Consider the following 20,786-nt stretch of genomic DNA (forward strand, 5'->3'; position numbering starts at 1 on the left):
TGTGACCCGCAGTCACCCAGTCGCATCCCAGTACATTTTGTGAGTGGCCTGTGTGCAGAACTGATGCACGTGGGTCTCTCCCTTTGGAATCGACTGACCCTGTACTGAAGGGTGTAGAAGTGCCTTCAGCTGCGGCCTCCTACCTTGTTCTATACAGCCTTGTATATAGTACTTCAGAAAGTGTGTCATCCTCAGCCTGGGATGACGCTAGCCAACAGCTGTTAGAAAAATAATGGCCCCATGGGGGAGGGAAGAGGATGGAGGGGGAGTGGTTATTCATGCTACTCCATCCAGGGACATTGTGGACTTTCTAAGCTGTTAGCATTTCCTGATCACAAACTTGGTGAAGTGATGGATTCATTTGCCAATGCTTCTGAACCTCTGTCATGTCGTAGAATGCTTATTAAGTAACGATATTTGTATGGCAATCTGGGTAAGCAGTCTGGACACCTTGTGGATGGAGGTAGCTGGCCTGGGCCCTGGCTGTGCCTGGACCTGCCTGGAATGAAGATGGACACCTCAACTCACCTGGAACGTGGTCCCAGCACACTGGCTGGGAACCATCAGGATTCACAGTTGACAGAGTGGCAGTCTTATCAGTGAAATAAATGCTATACTAGGAGCTTGGATTATGATTTTGCTTTTGCTGTGATTCCTTCCTGTGCTTAGAACTTCCTTTTATCTGAACTGTCTTATCTCTAACCTAGTTCGATATAATAACCTGTCTTCTTATTAGCTATTAAGCATATTGAGAAATTAAACTGTGTGAACTCTTTGAGCACCTTGAAAATAATACTTTAGGTGTTTATGGTGGTATCACAGAACTTTGGAAGTCATTTTATCTATCCTCCTGTGCTCTACGCAATCCTGTTGATTGTGGACTAAAACTCACAGATGGGCTTGTTTTTTTATAAGGGTGGGGGGATAAATTAATTGCTCTTTACTGCTTTTTTTTTTTTTTGGTTTGCTCAGAACTTTGTCTTCTGGTCCTGTCCAAGGCGCAGATGATTATGCTTTCAAAACAACTTATTGTCATAATAGCACCCATTGAAAATAATCAATACATGTGCTCAGTTTCACTATGTTCGGCTTCATTTGTTTGGTCTCTGAGGAGCAGGTGATGTTCTTCCACTGGTGCTCCAGGTCTGCTCCTCCAGGAGCCTCCATCCACCTCGTACCTTCCTCTGGTCACTAAGGTGAGAGGACACAGCAGGTGGACCCTGTGCTGGGCACTTTCATAGCCAGTGAGGGAGAGACTTTGTTTTTCCAGTCAGGCAGATCTGAGTGTGAATTTCCATTCTTCCTCTCTTAGGCTCTGCATTTTGGGGCCTTTCCCTTTATAGCTCTGAGACTAGGTGTCTTCCTAAGTAAAATGGGGCTTAAAGTAACTCTAGGGTTTGTGCACTGTTGTGAAGATCACAAGTGAACCACCTATAGGGACCAGAATATAGTGGGTGCATAGCTAAGTGTACATATAATTACCATTACTGATAATTCCTTAGCGTCATACAGAGGCAGTAGTTTTAGTAACACAGAAATTATTATTGCTCATCTACCACGTCTGTCATTTCTATTTTAGGAAATCATTTTTCAGAAAATCACTTCTTACCAAAGCTATATTAGCAAAGACCCTGGGATACCTTTTTTCTTTGTTTTATTGCCTCCATCCTTCTGTCACTTCTATTTTTTATTTTTCTTTTATTCTGATTTTCAAACAGTTGGCATTTGGGGTCATTTTCAACATTTTCCTAGTCACAAAAATTACATAAGCAGGTCTGTGTTTCACAGGGCGAGCACCTTTCACAAATACTCTGCTGGCTTTCCAGTTCTCAGCCACATTCCCAGTGAGTCCTCTGAGTATTATCAACTCGTTGACACATTGACCTCCGGCATGTCAAGAGGTACATGCCTGATGACCTCTTCCCTTGAAGCCCCTGCACTTCACATAAGGTTTAGAAGAGGGGAGCTCTCTCATGCTCCTGGCTCCCACCCTGGGACTCATAAGCTTAGAAGAGACTTTGAAAGAACTACCTGGTTATTCCTCCTGTTCCATGCAGAGGAGGAGGCATGGCGTGAGGGCATCGGAATCAGGCAGAGCTGGATTTGAGTTCCCTCTCTGCCATTTGCTAGCAGTCTGACCTTCGTGAACTTGTGCCTGTCTGAGAAAAGGTAAGGACCTTGCTGCGTAATAAAGCTAGCTGCCTGGGTAGTCTGTAGCTCTATGCCCAGCACCTACTATGCAGCGTGCTTTTGTGTATAACATCTTGTAGCTTCCCCACACTTGAACAATGTAGGTATTACTAAACCCATTTTTCAGATGAGGAAATTGAGACTTAGAGAGTTGATAACTTAATTGCTTTATTTTATAAAAATTCTTTTCTTTATTGAAGTATAGTTGATTTACAATATTATATTCGTTTCAGATGTATAACATAGTGATTCAATATTTTTATAGATTATACTCCATTTAAAGTTATTAAATATTGGCTGTATACCCTGGGCTGTACAATATATCCTCATAGCCTGTTTGTTTTTTGTTTTCTGTTTTGTTTGTTTTTTTGCTTGTTTGTTTTATACATAGTAGTTTGCACCTCTTAATCCCCTACTCATATTTTACCCCTCCCCTCTTCTTTCTCCCCACTGGTAACCGCTAGCTTGTTCTCTATATCTGTGAGTCAGTTTTTGTTTTTTTATATTCATTCATTTGTTTTATTCTTTAGATTCCACATGTAAGTGGTAACATACAGTATTTGTCTTTGTCTGGTTTATTCACTATGTGTAATAGCCTGCAGGTCCATCCATGTTATTGCAAACGGCAGAATTTCATTCCATTCTTTTTATGGCTGAGTAATATTCCAGTGTGTGTGTGTGTGTGTGTGTGTATGCGTGTGTGTGTGTAACATCTTTATCTATTCACCTGTTGATGGGCACTTAGGTTGCTTCTGTCTGGCTGTTGTAAATAATACTGCTATGAATATTGGTGTGCATGTATCTTTTCAGATTAGTGTTTTCATTTTCTTTAGGTATATACCCAGGAGTGGGATTGCTGGGTCATATTTTTGGTAGTTCTATTTTTATTTTTTTGAGGAACTTCCATGCTATTTTCCATAGTGGCCGCATCATTTTACATTCCCACCAATGAATGTACGAGGGTTCTCTTTTCTCCATATCCTTGACAGTATTTGTCGTTCGTAGATTTTCTGATGACAGCCATTCTGACAGGTGTGAGGTGATGCCTCGTTGTGCTTTTGATTTGAGTTTCTCTAATAATTAGTGATGTTGAGCATCTCCTCATTTGCCTGTTGGCCATTTGTATATCTTCTTTGGAAGAATGTCTGTTTATGTCTTCCTTTTCAGCTTGGCTACAACTGGTAAGCTGGGGGGATTGTAAAAGTTAAAACTAGTGGAAATTGGAGAGAAAGTCATCTTAAGTTCTAAGACTCTTCTTGGCAAAGGGAATTGTCTTGTGATATTTAAATGAAGTATAATTTTTCCTTCTTAGCTAGTGGTTTGTGAAATTGACTCAAGTTGGTAAAAGTTCACTGGCAAGTCCCAAATCCCCAGAGAGGGAATATTATGACACTGAAAAGATCTTTAAGAACTGACTGATGTTTTACTTTGGTCTGTAGCTGTCATGTGTTTATCCATATAACTGATTTTTGAGATAAGGAGAAAAGCAAATATAGAAAGTTGCCTCAGACAACATGTGTATGTAATTTCTTCTTGGAGTAGGTTTGTCCCAACTGATTGTAGTTAATTTATTTGTGGTTACCTATTAGAGATAACACTGATATTTATCCTCTAGTTTCAGTTGTTTGATGACCTTTCTAACCAAATGCATGCTGCTTCCTACTCATTTTTCAGATGCCATCATTTTATATACATATGGCTATTTGAAACTCAAAATGCATTTTTTTATAGAAAATAATATTAGAATGATGCTGGGGTTCCAGCTGGCCCCACACAAGCCTATTTCACACATTCTCTACCTGAAACAATACTTTCAGCACTATACTATTTTGTAAAAAAATTTTTTTAAAAAATTTATTTATGTATTTATTTTGTTTATTTGTCAGCATTGGGTTTTCGTTGCTGCATTCAGGCTTTTCTGTAGTTGCTGTGGGTGGGGGCTACTCTTCATTGCAGTGTGCAGATTTCTCACTGCGGTGGCTTCTCTTGTTGTGGAGCACAGGCTCTAGACGTGCAGGCTTCAATAGTTGTGGCACGTGGGCTCAGTAGTTGTGGTACACGGGCTTAGTTGCTCCATGGCATGTGGGATCTTCCTAGACCAGGGCTCGAACCCGTGTCCCCTGCACTGGCAGGTGGATTCCTAACCACTGCGCCACCAGGGAAGTCCCAGCGCTACACTGTTATTAGTTATTTCAGTACTGTTAGCTGATAACCTGTATGGATTCCATCATTATATGACCTTGACAACTGCTTACATCTCTAAGTCTCAGTTTCATCGTCTATAAAATGGGGATATGAATAGCACTTATTTCATGGACTGATATTAAGTTTTAAAGAATTCATACAATGTACTTATTGTATTAGCTTTTATTATTATTACTGTCATTTGGCCACATTTGCAGTAAATAGCTTTTTGTGAGTTGGCTTTGGAACCTAACCAACAAATGTAATGTTATTTCTTTGGGAAAAAATAGGTGTCCTGTGTTTGGCAAGAAGGGAATATGGTGTCACCAGGACATCCTTCTTCTGCTTTTCCCTTGTGTCTCACCAGTGTCTTGCAGTAGAAGGGACTGTGGTAATTTGGGGATACTTTTTGTTCTTCCAGGATCCCAAACAAAGCTCACTGTCTCGTGCATAGACGACATATAGTTGTACACACAGGCAGTCCTGACTTTCGTAACTTCAGGTTTGATACAAACTGCGCTTTAGTATATAAGACCGCCCCCCACCCCCGCCCCGTAATTGACCTTTCACGCTGCGCTTGTGTTCCTTTGCACGTCAGCGAAGAGCTGGAGAGACATGTGCGGTGAGTTCACAGTGGCGTCACACACAGCTCGCAGTTCTGTGTTGTCAACATCACCAGGTGTATTTGCACCTCACTGTTTGTTGCTGCAGATATATGAATGTTCTGTTGCATTTTACCATGCAGCTTTACACAGGTGAGAGGAAAAATTAAAAATGCTGATACTAATAAACATAGGTACCATAAACTTCGTTTTGTTTTGACCAAGTTGTAAAGTGTTGGGCAGGCCGAAGTCAGTGCAGTACTCATTGGATGAGGGCCTGTGGGTTAAGATGTGAAGGAAAAGAAAACATGTGTTGAAATCCTTCCTATGCATTTTTATTTATTACGTCTAAAATGAGGGACATGAGTGTGGGCATTAGAGTTTTTAGATCTTTGGGAACGGAACCATCTTTATAATGTGTGAATATGTTATAACTTTATATCAATACATGTTTTCTGGAATGCATTGGGTGTAGAAGGAGGGAGGGTTATATAGGATAGTTTGGAATTTTTTTAAAAGCTTTTTATTTTGGAAAATTTCAAGCATGAGCAAAAGAGGAGACAATTGTACCATGAACTCCCACCTACCATCATTGCCCAGCTTCAACAAATCCCAATATGTTGCCAATCTTGTTTCATACTCCCCACCCCCCCTTTTTTTTGGCTGGAGTATTTTAAAGCAAATCCTACATTGATTCATTTTACCACTTAATACAATATTTCTAAGAAATAAAGACATTGAAAAATATAATCCCAATGCCATTATCATACCTAATAGAAATTAACAATTCCTTAGTATCATCTAATACTCAATTAAATGTTCAAGCTTCCTTAATCATACCCCCAATTTTTAAAAAATATTTAATTATTTATTTACACCGGGTCTTAGTTGCGGGAGGTGGGCTCCTTACGTGTGGCTTGCGGGCTCCTTAGTTGCTGCTCTCCAGCTCCTTAGTTGCGTGATGCACGTGGGATCTAGTTCCCTGAGCAGGAATGGAACCTGGGCCCCCTGCATTGGGAGCGTGGAGCCTTATCCACTGCACCACCAGGGAGGTCCCTCCCCCACCCCCCCAGTTTTTTTTAGAACAGTTGATTTGCTCAAATCAAGATCTCAGCCTGCCTATTGCATTTGATAGTTATATCTGGTAAGTTTCTTTTTTTTTTTATCTACCAAAGTTAAAGAGGGTGTTTTTAAGTTAGGGAGTACCATGCTTCTGTGGGGTGGCCCACTCCTTGCTAAGAAACCGCTGGAGTCAGCAAGTCTTTTTTCCACGTTTAGGTAAGGGATGACAAGCTGAGGGCATTTTCCCTAAAATACAACAGATATAACTAAGGAATTTGTGATCTTTCCATGTCCTTCCTATTCTTACAGAATTAATCCAGAAAATTTACTGTTAAAAACAACTTTAAACATATTCCTTTTTTATTTAGTGCGTAGATTTGAGTCATGGGTGTTAAAAAGCCACCAACAAATCCTTTCCATGCTATTCTCTTGATATCTACGTATTTGTCATCTGCTTTGGCAGCTTCTAACACTGAGTTGCCATCCCTGGGGCAGATTTAGGTAGGTGAGGGTTCAGGTAGCAACTACCTAAGTCATGGACTTTGAGGCTAGTTTGGCAGAAGTTAATAAAGATTATATGAATAAGTTAATGCAGAGGACCGACATGAGGCAGAAGTTAGTGTGCAGGCGCTCAACGCTGGGGATAAAGTCTTCTAAGGTGGGTGGATCCACTCTTTGATCAGCACACAGAGGACCGGGGCAGGCTCTGGCCTGGCTGCTGTAGGAAGCTGCCTCGGCAGCCCCTGCCTGTACCTTCTGTGCTGTGGCCCCTGGAAGACCTTCTGAGTAGAAGTAGGTTCTGGGAAGGATCTTAATGGAAATGTTTATATAATGACAAAGTTTTAAAGAGTAAAGAAGACCATGAGCTTGAGGAAATATCACGGCTGCTCAGAACCCCTCCGTGGTTTCTAGTTGCTCAGAGTAAATGTCAAAGCCCTTTGAGTAGCCTCCCAGGCCATGCAGCGTGCCCCTCCTTTACCTTGACCTCTCTGGACTTATCTTCTACTCTGCTCTGCTCTAGCCACTGGCCTCCTTGACATTCCAGTGCCTGCAGGCTCCCTCCTGCCTCAGGGCCTTTGCATCTGTTGTTCCCTCGAATAATCACTTCTTCCCTCCTTCAGGTCTTTGCTCAAAGTGTCACAAGGTGAGGCCTTCCCTAACTGCCTGTTTAAAACTGACTCCCACCCTGCCCCACCAGCACTCCCTAAATCTCTTCTTTGCTTACATTTTTCCATAGCAGTAGCACCTTTTAGCATATTATACAATTTACTTTTAAATGTTGTTTATGTCTTTTTTTCCACTATGGATTTATCCTTATTGCCTAGAATAAGGCCTATTCATAGCAGACACTCCATAAATTGGTTAAATGAATGAGCAGATGAGTTAAACTTTGGAAAATTTGATCACAGGTATACATTGCGAGATTCCCTGAGGAAAATGAAGGATAAACTTTGAACAGTAGTGTGGAAAGAGACATTGGTAAGGGAACCTAGACTAGAGAAGCATCTTCATTGTTCATGTAACAGTGAACAATGTGCTTATGAAGTTTATGAGATAAGGTCGCTTTTCTGCTTAGTAGTGTAGCCCACATGGTGAGCGATGTACTCTTCTGACTTTTTTTTTTTCTTTTTATTGATGTATAGTTTTTTGTTTTTTTTTTTACTTTTTTAAATTTTATTTATTTATTTATTATTTTTTTGGGGGGTACACCAAGTTCAATCCGCTGTTTTTATACACATATCCCCGTATTCCCTCCCTTCCTTGGCTCTCCCCCCCTCGAGTGCCCCCCACCCTCCCCACCCCAGTCCTCCAAGGCATCTTCCATCCTCGAGTTGGACTCCCTTTGTTATACAACAACTTCCCACTGACTATCTATCCTACAGTTGGTAGTATACATATGTCTGTGCTACTCTCTCACCTCGTCTCAGCTTCCCCTTCACCCCCCGCCCCCTCCCAAACCTCGAGTTCTCCAGTCCATTCTCTGTATCTGCTTCCCTGTTCTTGTCACTGAGTTCATCAGTACCATTTTTAGATTCCGTATATGTGAGTTAGCATACAATATTTGTCTTTCTCTTTCTGACTTACTTCACTCTGTATGACAGACTGTAGTTCTATCCACCTCATGACATATAGCTCCATCTCATCCCTTTTTATAGCTGAGTAATATTCCATTGTATATATATGCCACATCTTCTGTATCCATTCATTTGTTGATGGGCATTTAGGTTGCTTCCATGTCCTGGCTATTGTAAATAGTGCTGCAATAAACATTATGGTACAAGTTTCTTTTGGGATTATGGTTTTCTTTGGGTATATGCCCAGTAGTGGGATTACTGGATCATACTCTTCTGACTTTTGATACAGGAGATCTGTGGCATGTGTGAGCCTAACAATTGTGGTTTTGCCTATTCGCTGGCAGCCCTGAGGGGTCATACCATGTAGTCATTTGTGCTTTATAGAGACACTCGTGGGGACCCCCTGTGCCACTGGTGAGGCCAGACTGAGCCTGGCTCCCCCCTTGCGCTGCAGGTTATCCTGGTAGCCTTCTTTTCCTTGGGAATTCAGAAACTCGTATAGTTATACTTGACTACAAGTTATATCCGAAATTCTATGTTACAGTGATATTTGTGAATTTGAGCATTTGCAAAACAGGGTTGGGGAGGAGGTGTTTTAAGAATGTCAAGGGTCTGTATATTCTGTAGGTATTCTGGTGAGTCTGCTCTTTCAGCACAGCTCTGTTTCATGTGATCATGGGTTCCTAAAGAGTTTGGAACAGATCAGTCAAATTAGCTAAAGGGAGGCAGAGTGACATGTAGTGGCTAGGAGCACAGACTTGTAGATCTAGGCCACCTGTGTTTGAATCCTGGCTTTGGCAGTTATTAGCTGTGTGACTTTGGGCAAGTTACTTAATCTCTCTGTGCCTCAGAGGTGATAAAAATGGTGCATACCTCATTAGATTATTGTGAAAACTAAACGAGCTAATAATATTTGTAAAGCAGGTACAACAGGGGCTGGTACGTAGTAAGCGTAACCTAAGTGCTGAATAAAAATAAAGACGCTCATTTGGGAAGCCTGTAAGAGGACACTTCAGCTTCTGACCAGTAGGTACACCAAGATAGGGAAAGAGGCAAGTGTAAGTGGTATAATTCGAAGTTATAAGAAAGTCTATTGAAGTTAACTAATATGCAAAAACATTCTTAAAGGTAACACCTGATGGACATGGGTTGGTTAATTTTGAAGGAGTATGAGAGAGAGGTTAAGTTAAACTTCCTGCCTGGTCTTCTTGTCACACTTGCTGTGTGATTTTGGGTAAATTATTAACTTCAAATTACAGTTCTAGATGGGTATGTTAAAAGTATTTACCTTATGGGTTTGTCGTGAGGATTGAATCAAACAAGCAGTTGTTAAGTGCTCAGCACAGTACCTGGCATGTAGTAAATGTTTTAAACATGGAACTTTTAAAAAATTAATCAATGATGAGAGTCCCTACTCTCAGTCCCTACGTTGTTATTATAGGTATCAAAGTCGTTTAGCTAGAACCTTCAGCCCTGTCCTGTTATTGTCAGCTGGGCAAAACTTTACAGCATCACGCATGAAATAATGCCTGTGTGATGCTTAGCACAGTGCCTGGCCTGTAGCGAGAACTCAGTAAAATGCCAGGAGCCTTGTCCCCGCCAGCAGGTGTAGTGGTTCCGGATGGAAGATGTGAATGGTGTGGCTGCCACTTTGGGTAGGGGTGGGAAGGGAAGGCGGCTTACTCCAAGGTCAGCTCTTGGTGTCCGAGGTGGGAGGTCAGGAGCTGTAGCAGCTCACGTGCCATCCAGCTGACTCCCAGCACTGTGTCCTGGAACAAACGCCTACTCTGGAGTCCTCATCCACCTGCCCACCTGGGTCTGACCCGAGGTCACTGTAAAAGCCACAATGAATGTGTGCAAAATCACAGACTCAGATGAGAAGGATGCATTAACTCTGGATGTCCGGGCCATCCCTGTGCTAATTACGACAGATAATTAACATTGACTATGTATAAATTTAGAGTTAGGCTGCAATTTCCAGAGCTCAAAGTGTATGTTGACATTTCAAATCCTAATTTCCTTTTGCGGGTAGTTGCTATCCAGCTTCTTTATTGGTTTACCTAAACACATTACAGAGTTGTATTTGTCCAGTTACAGGCCTGAGGAACAAAACTGAGCTTTCTCATAGCTTCTCATGCTCCTTCTGGATTGTTAAAGCAGTTTAAGTTGCAATTTATTTTTAAGTTCATTCATTCATGTAGTCATTAAGCAGGTATTTACTTAGAACCTACTATGTGACAGATCTAGGTACCTCTTAACTTTTCTTAAAGCAGACAAGGGGAAAATCTCATTTGAATTTAATTCTACATATCACAGTGCAGTTATAGTCTTTGTGAAAGTTTAAGCTCTAAAGTTAGGCAATAAGGAGAAAATTAAATAGTTAAGATTATTCTTTAAAAAATCTCTTAATTCATCCACTGACATAACATCTTTCAGGGGATACAACATAGCCACTTCCCTCTCTAACTTTGGAGCAAATCACTGTTTTGGCAAGTAATTGAAAGTTAGCTTGTGTATGGGGTTCAAGTTTGAAAACTACATTCAGGGTCTTTACACCTAGAGATTCACCTGGTACCAAACATGTATGTAGCCTCACGGCACCCCTTCTGCACTGGCTGATTGATTGATCAGTCCATTCATTCATCAACATTTAATGAGTTCTTACTATGTGTAGCGACTGTGCTTGACCCTGGAAGTAGAAAGACTTTAGAAAGATGATACTTGCTCTCAAAGAGCTCATAAGGTGGTGGGGATAACTGCCATGACTTGTCCAAGGACAGTCATGTGAGGCTACACGATTGTGACAGTGCAGTGTTGTACATGCTACATGAGAAGCAGACATGTTCAAGGAGCTAATGGAGAACAGAGGAAGAAGCATGGCTCTTCTAAGGGAAGGGTGTGTTTGAAAATGTAGAGAGTGTTCTAGAGAGTTGGGTCGTGAAGAATGGGTTAAGCTAGGATGATGTGTTATTTAGAGGAAACAGCATGTACACGAAGGTATGGTAGCCTGTTCAGGGAATAGAGTGGCGTGGAGAGTGGCAGGAAAGCTCACGTTAAGCCTTAAATTCCATGTTGAGCAGTTTGGACTTCATCTTCAATATAATGCATGATCTTTAAAAGGAGAATGATACCAGATTTGTTCTATAGATGCATGCATAAGTGCAGAGTGAGTTCAGAGCCAGGAAGACCAGTTAGAAACCACTGGTGGGAGGGCAGGTAGCAATCCAGCCACGATACACTCACTCCTAAGCCTGGGCATGTTGGCGTATGCATTGCAGGATGGGTTTCCAGCTACAGAAGCCCTTTCCCCCACTTTTACCCCAGGGGTTGTCTCCTCTTCTTTGCTTTGCTCTGCGTTCTTTACTTGGCTGCTGGTTCGGTCTGGCTCTTGGCTGGAGACCTGGCAGTGGGGAGGAGGTGGGGACACAGGACGGACGTGCCCACTGCTGCCCTCCTGGCTCTCCTGTGGGGCAGCCGCAGTCCTTCCGTTCTCGCCTGAACCCTCGCTTAGGACCTTTCTGTTTTCATACCTGGGCTCTTGAAGAAGGGCAGTCGAAAGTTGAGTTGAGAAGGGAGCCTCTTTTTCCTGTCCCTAACAGTCCAAACTCTGGAAGAACTTTCAGTGGGCAAAGTGCTGAATTTTTGACATAGGAACTCTGGTCAGAAGCAGAAGCGCATGGTATTGTGGAAGCAAGTGGATTGGCCCACTAAAACGAATTAAAGGGTGTAAGATTAAGTCAGGTGAATGTCCCAGGGGGTCAGGCAAGCCGTCCTTTTTCAGCACTTAATACCCTCTCCAGCAGTTTCTCCCTTCATCTGTCACCTCCCTTGAGCCTCCAGGTCCTTCCTTGTCCCCGAGTCTCTGTCTCCATCCTGCTACTAATTCTTGTCCTTTATTGCTGAGCCTTCTCCAGCCTTTCAGAGCTCCGTCAGCAGTTTGAGGACAGTGTAGGAGACCCTGCCCCAACGTGCAGAAGATGGGAGACAGGAGTTTGATCCTTGGCCTTGAGGGGCAGTTTATCACTGGTGTCCCCAGTTGACACTCCTGTGCATTTGCTTATGGGGACAGAATTATGGCCTTTGGGCTTGTAGAACTCTACTCTACTATACTCTCTGAGCCCTTGGGACCTTAGATTTAGATTCAGTTAAAATTAATTGAGTTTATTTACTCCAGGAACTTGTTTAATACCCTAAATCACTCATGAAGTGTTTTAGGGTCATTTTAAAGGACAGTGAAGCGAGAGGTTAATTAACTTTCCCAAGGTTACACAGTTACTAAAGGGCACATCTGGGATTTGCACTCACTTTTACCTGATTCTGCATGCGTGTAGATGGACCAGCTTCTGTAACTGACCATCATATTAAATAAAGTTTCCAGGGGAAATTTTAAAAAGCAGATTTGAAATGAGCTTTTTTAATTGAAATTTTTATTGAAATAATTGTAGATTCACATGTATGTTTGAGAAATAATACAGAGAGACCACTTGTATACTGCCAGTACTTCCCACTGTTAGCATGTTGCAAAACTTTAGTACAATATCACAACCAGGACTTTGGCACTGATATGATTCACTGATCACCACTGATCACTTATGATCCACTTATTCAGATTTCCTCAGTTTTATTTGTACTCATTTCTTTGTATGTGTGCGTGTGTGTGTTTTAAGTTCTGTACAATTTTATCACCTGTGTAGATTCATGTATTCATCGCCACAGATAAGATACTGAACAGGACCAGCTCAGCAAGGACCTTTTATATTGCCCTTTTATAACCATGGATACTACCGCCTGCCATTTCTACACTCTGGTCACCACTAACCTGTCCTTTGTATCTAAACTTTTGTCATTTCAAAAATATTGTATAAATGGAAGCATGCGGTATGTAACCTCTTGGGATTGGCCTTTTTCATAGCCTAATCCCTTAGAGATTCATTCAATTTACTTTTTTTTAATCAGTAATTTGTTTCTTTTTATCACTAAGCAGTATCCATGGTATGGATATACCAGCTGATTTAAGTGTTCACCGGTTGAAAGACATCTAGGCTAATTCTGGTTTTTGGCTGTTACAAACAAAGCTGCTGTGAACATTCACATACAGGTTTTTGTGTGAACGTAAGTTTTCATTTCTCTAGGATAAATGCCCAGGAGTACAAATGAACTTTTAATGCAGTTCGTAAATCCAGAATTATGTTTGGCGTGATCCTGCTCTGGGTTCCATTTCCACCTTTTATCCAGTCCAAAGTCTGATTTCGTGTGGGGCTGTCACCCCTTTCTCCCCGGCCCCGGGCCATGTACGTGTCCAGACTGACGAGGGCACTCCTGAACTCTGCGGAAGGGATTTGCTTTGCTGTGCTGCCGCCTGATCGCTGGGACTCACCTCTGCCGTTAGTCCTGCTTGTCACGTTTGCCCCATTGATGTTTCTTTCCCCCAACACCTACCTCCAGAGCTCCAGGAGTCTCTACAGTTAAGCCAGCACCCGCGTTCTCCTCCCTTCCTCCCTGTGGGAGTAGAAGGCCCTCTCAGCACCGACTGGTGAAGTTAGGAAGGAAACAGTCGCAGCTTTTCCTCGGCCCCTGCCCTCTGCTCCCCTGTAGTGAGCACATGTTGCCGAAAGATGGCAGTGCTCTTTGCAGCCGCTGGGATCGCTCTCCTCTGTCGTCTGTGCTTTGGAGAACCGATGTTCTTTATGTGTATGTTGAAAATGTGGACAGCAGATTTTCCAAAACAACAAAGGCATCAATAAAACACTGTGTGGCTTACAAAGTTTGAAAGAGAACAGCACGTTGACAAATGATTGGTGATGAAAACGGTTCCCCACTTCTTAGAAATGATTTGAATAGGAAATATTCAGAGGTGTGTATGTGAGGGTATAATTTTAGATGTCAGTACTGGTGATTGCATTCTGTGTGGCTCCTGAAAAAGACCTGTGAAAATACTGATTTTTGATTCTCATCTGATCTAAGACCAGCCAAGGAGCAGGGACAACCTGCATTTGAGCTCTGAGACTTGAGATGAACACCTTTTAGTCCTCAAGGAAAGGCCCTTATGCACAGGGTAAATATAATTTTCACGACAGCAACAGCTAATACTAATAATACAGCTCTTCACTTCCTGGTATTTGTCCACTCCCTTGTGTGCGTCACTTCGGTGTGTGAGGGCATGTGTGTAAACATTTGCTGTGCACAGGAAAGCTGTGGTAAAGTGAGAGATTATGGGGTCCCCTGGCTGTTGTAAACAGATCAAGCTAGTGAGGATAAAGTGAGATGAGTTCTGACATGAGATTAACTAATAAACTTTAAGTTGTATGCAAGGAAAGAACCAGTGGTATCAAACTCAGGTATGGACTTGTGAACAACTGGAGCTGTTCTGCTCTCTAGGGTGTCATGGGCTGGTGCCTTTTTGGAAGCAGTCAGAAAGCCCCACTCTTCATTTGATCCACATGCAGCTTGGTTAAATGGAGAACGGGGTGTGGAGGAGAGGGAGCTGGCTCTGGGAGTGAGGCTGTAAGCCCCAGAATGATTCCTGTATGTACACACGATTGTGCCAAGGTCGGAGGGCTGTTTTCAGCTGCTGCTATGACCCTGCAGCTCAGAATGTAGCCACGTCCTGGGGTGACAAGGGAACACGTGGCTCCACCTTAAGCAGCAGCCTTTTTGCTGCTATTGCATCCTTTGGCAAAAGCCTTCGGTTAGGAGCAGAATTGCTCTGCATAAAGTTGTAACCCTGAAACCAGATGCTGTTACTATAGAGATGAGTGAAATGCTACCGTGGGAGGCAGAACAGGGGAGGGATGGGAGAAGGGAGGTGGGAGGGCAAGTGAGGCGAATCTAAAGGCTAGCACACCAAAGACCTTCAACCTTTAGCAGCACTGGGACGGGGCATGCTCGCGCGTCCTGAAACTGGTGTGCTGGCGGCCTGCCACTTGCTGACTGGCTGAGTGGCAGCTGCTTGCGCTGTGTGGACTAGCTGGTGAGCACGTTGGCAGTTGGCGAGGGCTCTAGGGGTGGGAACTCAGAGGGGTGGAATGTAGATGGGTGCCCAGGGCCCAGTGGCTGACAGTTTTGCACAAATGTTTCTCGTGCCGGGCTTAAGTCACCCTTACAAGCCTGTTCGGTGATTAGGACCGGCTGGTGAGAGCCGGTCCATTTGGCAGCAGGTTTGACATGTGTTACAGTTAAATCACTTTCGTGTCCCAGAATAACGGAGAATGAGAGAAGCCCCACGCTGGGTGCGGATTTCTGGGGAAGGGGTCTAACCTCTACTGTCAGAGGCCCTGCTGAAGGAAGGCAGTATTGGCCCCGCGTGGATTTTATACTGACTGCTATGACCCTTATCCCGTGATGCTGGTGAGAAGCTTCCAGAGCTATTCTGAACTTTGCCTCACGCTGGAGGCGTGAGCAACCTAGGGAGCTGCGTAGAAGCATGCTTCTTCCCTTCCTTGTTTTTAGCAAGCGTAGCTCATGAGAAAGGAGCATTTTAGAATGAATTTGGGGGCCTGACGAGGGACTAGATGAGTTCATGTCTTCTTACTGATAGAGGGGAAACTGGTTGGGTCAGATGGTCATTTTAAAAGATATCTCTGTCTTACTAATAATAGCAAGCAACTGCTGAGAGGACTTGGTGGCGGCGGTGGTGGTGGGGACACAAACCCAAATAATAATTGACACTTGTGGTGTAAAGGTGGAAAAAAGCTGTAAAATCCCTGTGCTTTGTGCAGAAGCCCAGATGGGCCAGGCTGCACTTGCTCCTGATGAGGACAGGGCTGCTCTGGGCGTGCAGGTTCTATATTTTCAGTTTGCATTTTCTTTCTCACTTCCTACAGGGAAGAGGCTGCTTACAGATGCTCCGCATTGTCCCTCAGAAAGAACTAGGTTTCTAATTACTTGCTATGTATAGTCTTGGAGGGAATGTGAAATATGTATCAAAGAGCCAGAGAATGCCCCAACCATTATTCTCTCTCTAACTCAGACGGCGCCCGGGGACTGTGCTTGAGTTAGGCTGGGTGGCTTTCTCCGCCCAGGAAGAGGGCTCTGGGCATTTGCCTTTGTACAGTCTCCTTCCATTGTTACTGCTTTCTTCCTTTACTTCTGCCTTGATTGTTTGTTGTCTGTGGTTTGGGGAAGGGCTTAGGTGCAGAGGCTAAACATTTTATATAGGAAATGTGTGAAGTCAATAAATGACTTTGGGACCTGCGTGATTCATGGTGGGGGTGCAGAAATGATATTCTGCAGGAAATTGTGTTAGATTCTGTAGGTTGATAGGAATGGAAAGCTTTTGTTCTGAGAAGAAATGTGGGCTAAACTACTCTTTGTTTCCCGAAGGGGAGAAAATACTATGAATGTAGATGCAGTAGTACAGGACTCCAGGATTTTGTTGTATTTCCAAGGTCTTTTAAGGAAATTTCTCTATTAAGCAGTCATCCTTATCTAGGTCTACAAACACTGTATTACTGATGGGGTCTTGCTCTTTGGACCAACCCTCAGATTGCTAGGGGAAGTCTTCAAGAAGGTAGATGTGGTTACACTAGAGCCTTTGTCTGGCTTGCTCATCACTGTATCTCCACTGCCCAGAAGGGTGCCTGGCACCTAGCAGGTACCCAGCAAATATTTACTGAATGAATGAATGGAGGAGGGCGGGAAAGAAAGAAGGGAATGATCAGATGCTGTCTGTGTGTCTGGCACTGTGCATGGTACATTCGAAGCACTTTGGTCCGTATCGCCAAACCCAAGTTTTTATTCTGTCTCGGTCTTTCTCAGCCTCTCAGTAGCAGCACTCTCCTTTTCCTCAGCTTCCTTGACATCACTCTTTCCTGGTTTTCCTCTTACCTCATTGACGGCTTTTGTTCCTCTGCTCTGCTTGTAAATGTTGGCGTGCCCGGCATGCCTGGCACTTGGTCTTAGGTCACCTCCTCTATTTCTGCGTTTTCTTCCTGGATGATTTCATCGAGTAATAGCTTCAGATACCAGCTTTATTCACTGATTCCCCAAATTTTATTTCCAACCCTAGGCTCCTGAGCTCCAGACTTAGACGTCTATCTAGTCGTGTGCCTGACAGGTATTTTGTTCCTGTGTAATAAGCATCTCAACCATAAAGTGGCCAGAAAAGAACTCTTGATTCCTCCCCCGAAAACTCTCTCTCCCATAGTCTTCCCTGGGCTCCTGAGATAGTTTTTTTAGTTTCTTTTGTCTCCTGACTATGCATTTTTCACAAAGCAGCCAGAGTGATCCTTTAAAAGGCAGAACAGCTCAAGTCACTTTCCATCTTAAAACTCTTCAGGGGCCACAAAACACCTAAAATTCTAACTGCTCACCATGGCCTGCATGGCCCGGATTCCCTCCAGTATGGTCACCTCACGTTGATCTTCTGTCTGTCTGTCCAGCTTCACTGACCTTGCTCCGTTCCTGTAACATGCTAAACTTCTTCCCACCTTAAGGCCTTTACACTTGCTGTTCCCTTTGCTTGGAATGTTCTGCCCCCAGATTGTCAAATGCCTGGTTCCTTCCTATCATTTTTGTCTCTGCTCAAGTGTCACCTCCTCAGAAGCCAGATCTGAACCACCTGATGCTAAGTAGCCCCCTTCCTTGTTATTATGATTTTTTCTGCAAAGCCCTTAATGGTATCTAAGATTACCTTGTTCATCTATTTGTTATTAGTTTCTGAGGAATTTTGTCTGCCTTATTCACAGATGTATTCCCCTCCCTCTCAAGAGTGCCAGGAACACAGCAGACACTAAATAAATATTTGGTGAATCAGTGACTATGTTGGATCATTTAATCATCATGGGAACCAGAGGCTCACAGAGGCTGGTAACTGACTTGACCTCTCAGATCTTCAAGGCATTTTCTTTTCTACTGTGATTCTGCCGGCTGATCCATCTCCTGTTTGCATTTAGTTTTATATTTTTAGTTTGAGTGTAGAGAAGGAAAAAGGTGAACTTTTGTGTATAAGACCCACATCCCCGAAAAAAGATACTCTGCAAGTTTCCAAAAGTAATGAGTTGCTTAATGGCATTGTCCACCAATAAAGGTCAGGCGAAAGAGAAAGAAGGAAAGAAGGAAGGAAGGAAACCTATCTTTGTTAAACGTGTAATAGGCACAAAACTGAGTGCTTTCATGTGTGTTGCCTGATTTGAATTTGAAAGCAAGCCTGCAAGGTTGATGTTATTACCCCCAATTTTATAGATGGAAAAACTGAGGCTCAAAAAAGTTGGATACTTTGCTCCAGGTGATACAAATGCTAAGAGGTAGAAGTACGTTGTTTAAACCCGGGTCTACCTGACACCAAATTTCTGACTTTTTAAGTTCAGATGGTTGCTTTGTGAGATGCTCCTCAAATAGAAAGGAAGAAAAAGTGAATTCACTGCATATCACATAGATGACAGCAAAGATGGGAAGCACAAGAATACGTTAGACAGACAGTATGGAAAACAGACCTGCAGTGTTCAATGCCCGAGCATGTAATTGGATGAATAGAATACAGAGTGAACATTTGGTTCTCTGGCAGAGCTCATGTATGGAATGACATAGAGCAGCTGTCCCCAGAGAAAGTTCTTTGTTTCTAGACCAGTATGACACAAGCAGCATTTGAGCAATTCGGGATTTCTTTCTGCTTTCACTATAAATAGAGTTCATGGAATTCTGTATGTCAAAGTTAATGCCATGAAAAAGAGTCACAGAACATGAAAATAAACCTTAACTCGTTCTATAAACTAGAGACATGTTTGGCATCGGGAGGCCGTACAAACGCTGTCATTACTTGGATGGATCCTGAGGTCTTATTTAGCATAGGAAACTGCAGAGATCCTATTATGTAAGGAGACAGGAGGACAGCATAACGTGGCTGCAAAATGAAGAACTTTGTGCCCTTCAGGGAAGAGTTAACAGGACAGATATACCTAGAGAGAGACGTGTGATAAGAATGTGGAAACTGAATGAATGGGGGGGCATATATATGTGGCTGTTGCCGAAGCCGGGTTGCCGGATAATCCTCAGATGTCAGATTTCCGTAAGGCCAACATGTGACTCAAAGCTTGCCACTCAACAGAGAATACTGGGCTGTGCTCGTATTAAGAGGCTGGCTGGAAGCTAGGCTCCCACTGTGCACTAGCCTAACTCCCTGTCGCTTTCTGTGTGTGGGTGGGTGTGCATGTGTGCGTGTGTGTGTGAGGGTATACATTTTTATGCAGTGGGTGTTTAAAGAGCTAAGCACTGAAGCTGGATTTCCACAAACGATCATCACGAGCACTCCAGGCACACCAAACTTCCTCTCTTGGTATTTTTTTTTCCTTTCGTCTTTTTTTGGGGGCAAATCCCAAAGGGGAGAACCCCCAACCTCCAGCCTACAGGATCGAGATGATTTTCTCTCACCTGTCCCCGTGGGTGCCCTGTCAAGGTTAGAACTGAAGCGATGTGGGACCGGCATATTCTCAAGCACCCGATGAGAGGAGCTGAAGGAGTGAAGGAGCAGCAGACACCAAAGGAAGAGGGACTCTGCCCTGTTAACATGAACAGCAGCTTGCAGGTTCACCTGCCTAGGAGCTGGGCTGCCTCTGGTGGCTCCCTCCAGGAGAAGTCTGAGCATTCTTTTTTTCTTTTTTATTACTATAGGATGGAGGATGAAGCTGTCCTGGACAGAGGGGCTTCCTTCCTTAAGCATGTGTGTGATGAAGAAGAAGTAGAAGGTGAGCTTGATGGGTCTGGGGAAGTGTATATTCATATACCGATGTCTTTGTGGATAGTAGCACTCATACATTTCATACGTCTTATAATTTTGAAGTTAAAAACCCAAGCCTTTCTGCGGAGTTTCGTTAATCTCCACATTTTGCTTCAACACAGAAAGTAATTCTAAGAACTTCCATGGACCATCAGAATCTGAATCAGTGTGGTCCTGCATGGTTCACAACAACCAAAAGGTCTTACTGTGAAGCAGATGCCTATGTTAGCTGTGCCTCTCTGTCAAAAATAAATATTTTTCCAGATAATATTAACTACCTTCTAGTGACTAATTCAAGAAAGCTGCTAGATTTATATAAATATGTTTGGCAGTATCTGCTAATATTCTTTCGTATAGCCTGCAGGGTACAGAAACAGATGTTACAGAGAGAGAATGACACTATTGCTGCAGGAAACATGGAGCCAAGCTGAGGATATAAAGAGTGATAATTATGGATGTATCTCCGTTAGGAAAAATATGGACAAGGATTTTTTACTTAAAATATCTCCAGGACATCTTTTGCTAATGTTCCTCAGTGCCAGTTAAAAGCCAAATAAGAGTTAAATTTTAGGTGGTGCTGTGGTGCTTTCAGTGTGCCTTTTCTTCTCTTGTCTCTTGACTTATCAATGATGTGGGAACAGTACTTTTTATTTGATAGTGATAAGGCAGGGCTTAATTAATATTTATTAAAATAATGATGTGAAGGCATCACAGGCATATAAGATATTACTAACATTTATAATGACAGTTTTAAAAATAATCAAGGTTCTAGACAGTACTCATAAATTTAAGTAAAACTTCCTGGTGAACCATGTCATAAATTCTGCCCTTTAAAATCACCTGAGAAAGAATTCATATGTATTTTGGAAACTTAAGTCTGATTGGTACCATTTGGTAATTCCTGAATGCCTACCAAGGACTTGGAGCAGAGGGGCGGTGGGGTTGGGGAGAAGAAGGTGG

At 43.0% G+C, this 20,786-nt stretch overlaps 1 protein-coding gene across 3 annotated transcripts in view; it reads left to right on the top strand.

Annotated features, from left to right (window-relative positions):
- SLC4A4 (solute carrier family 4 member 4) overlaps nucleotides 1–20,786 on the top strand; it is a 336,115-nt gene that overhangs the window by 24,658 nt on the left and 290,671 nt on the right. For all 3 annotated transcript variants that reach the window (XM_057726750.1, XM_057726751.1, XM_057726752.1), the window contains exon 2: nucleotides 19,721–19,794. In XM_057726750.1, the coding sequence (XP_057582733.1) occupies nucleotides 19,722–19,794 (73 nt within the window). In that variant the 5' untranslated portion in view covers nucleotide 19,721. The remainder of the gene's footprint in view (nucleotides 1–19,720; nucleotides 19,795–20,786) is intronic.

The sequence above is a fragment of the Hippopotamus amphibius genome, chromosome 3 (assembly GCF_030028045.1).
Source record: "Hippopotamus amphibius kiboko isolate mHipAmp2 chromosome 3, mHipAmp2.hap2, whole genome shotgun sequence".
NCBI lineage: Eukaryota > Metazoa > Chordata > Mammalia > Artiodactyla > Hippopotamidae > Hippopotamus > Hippopotamus amphibius.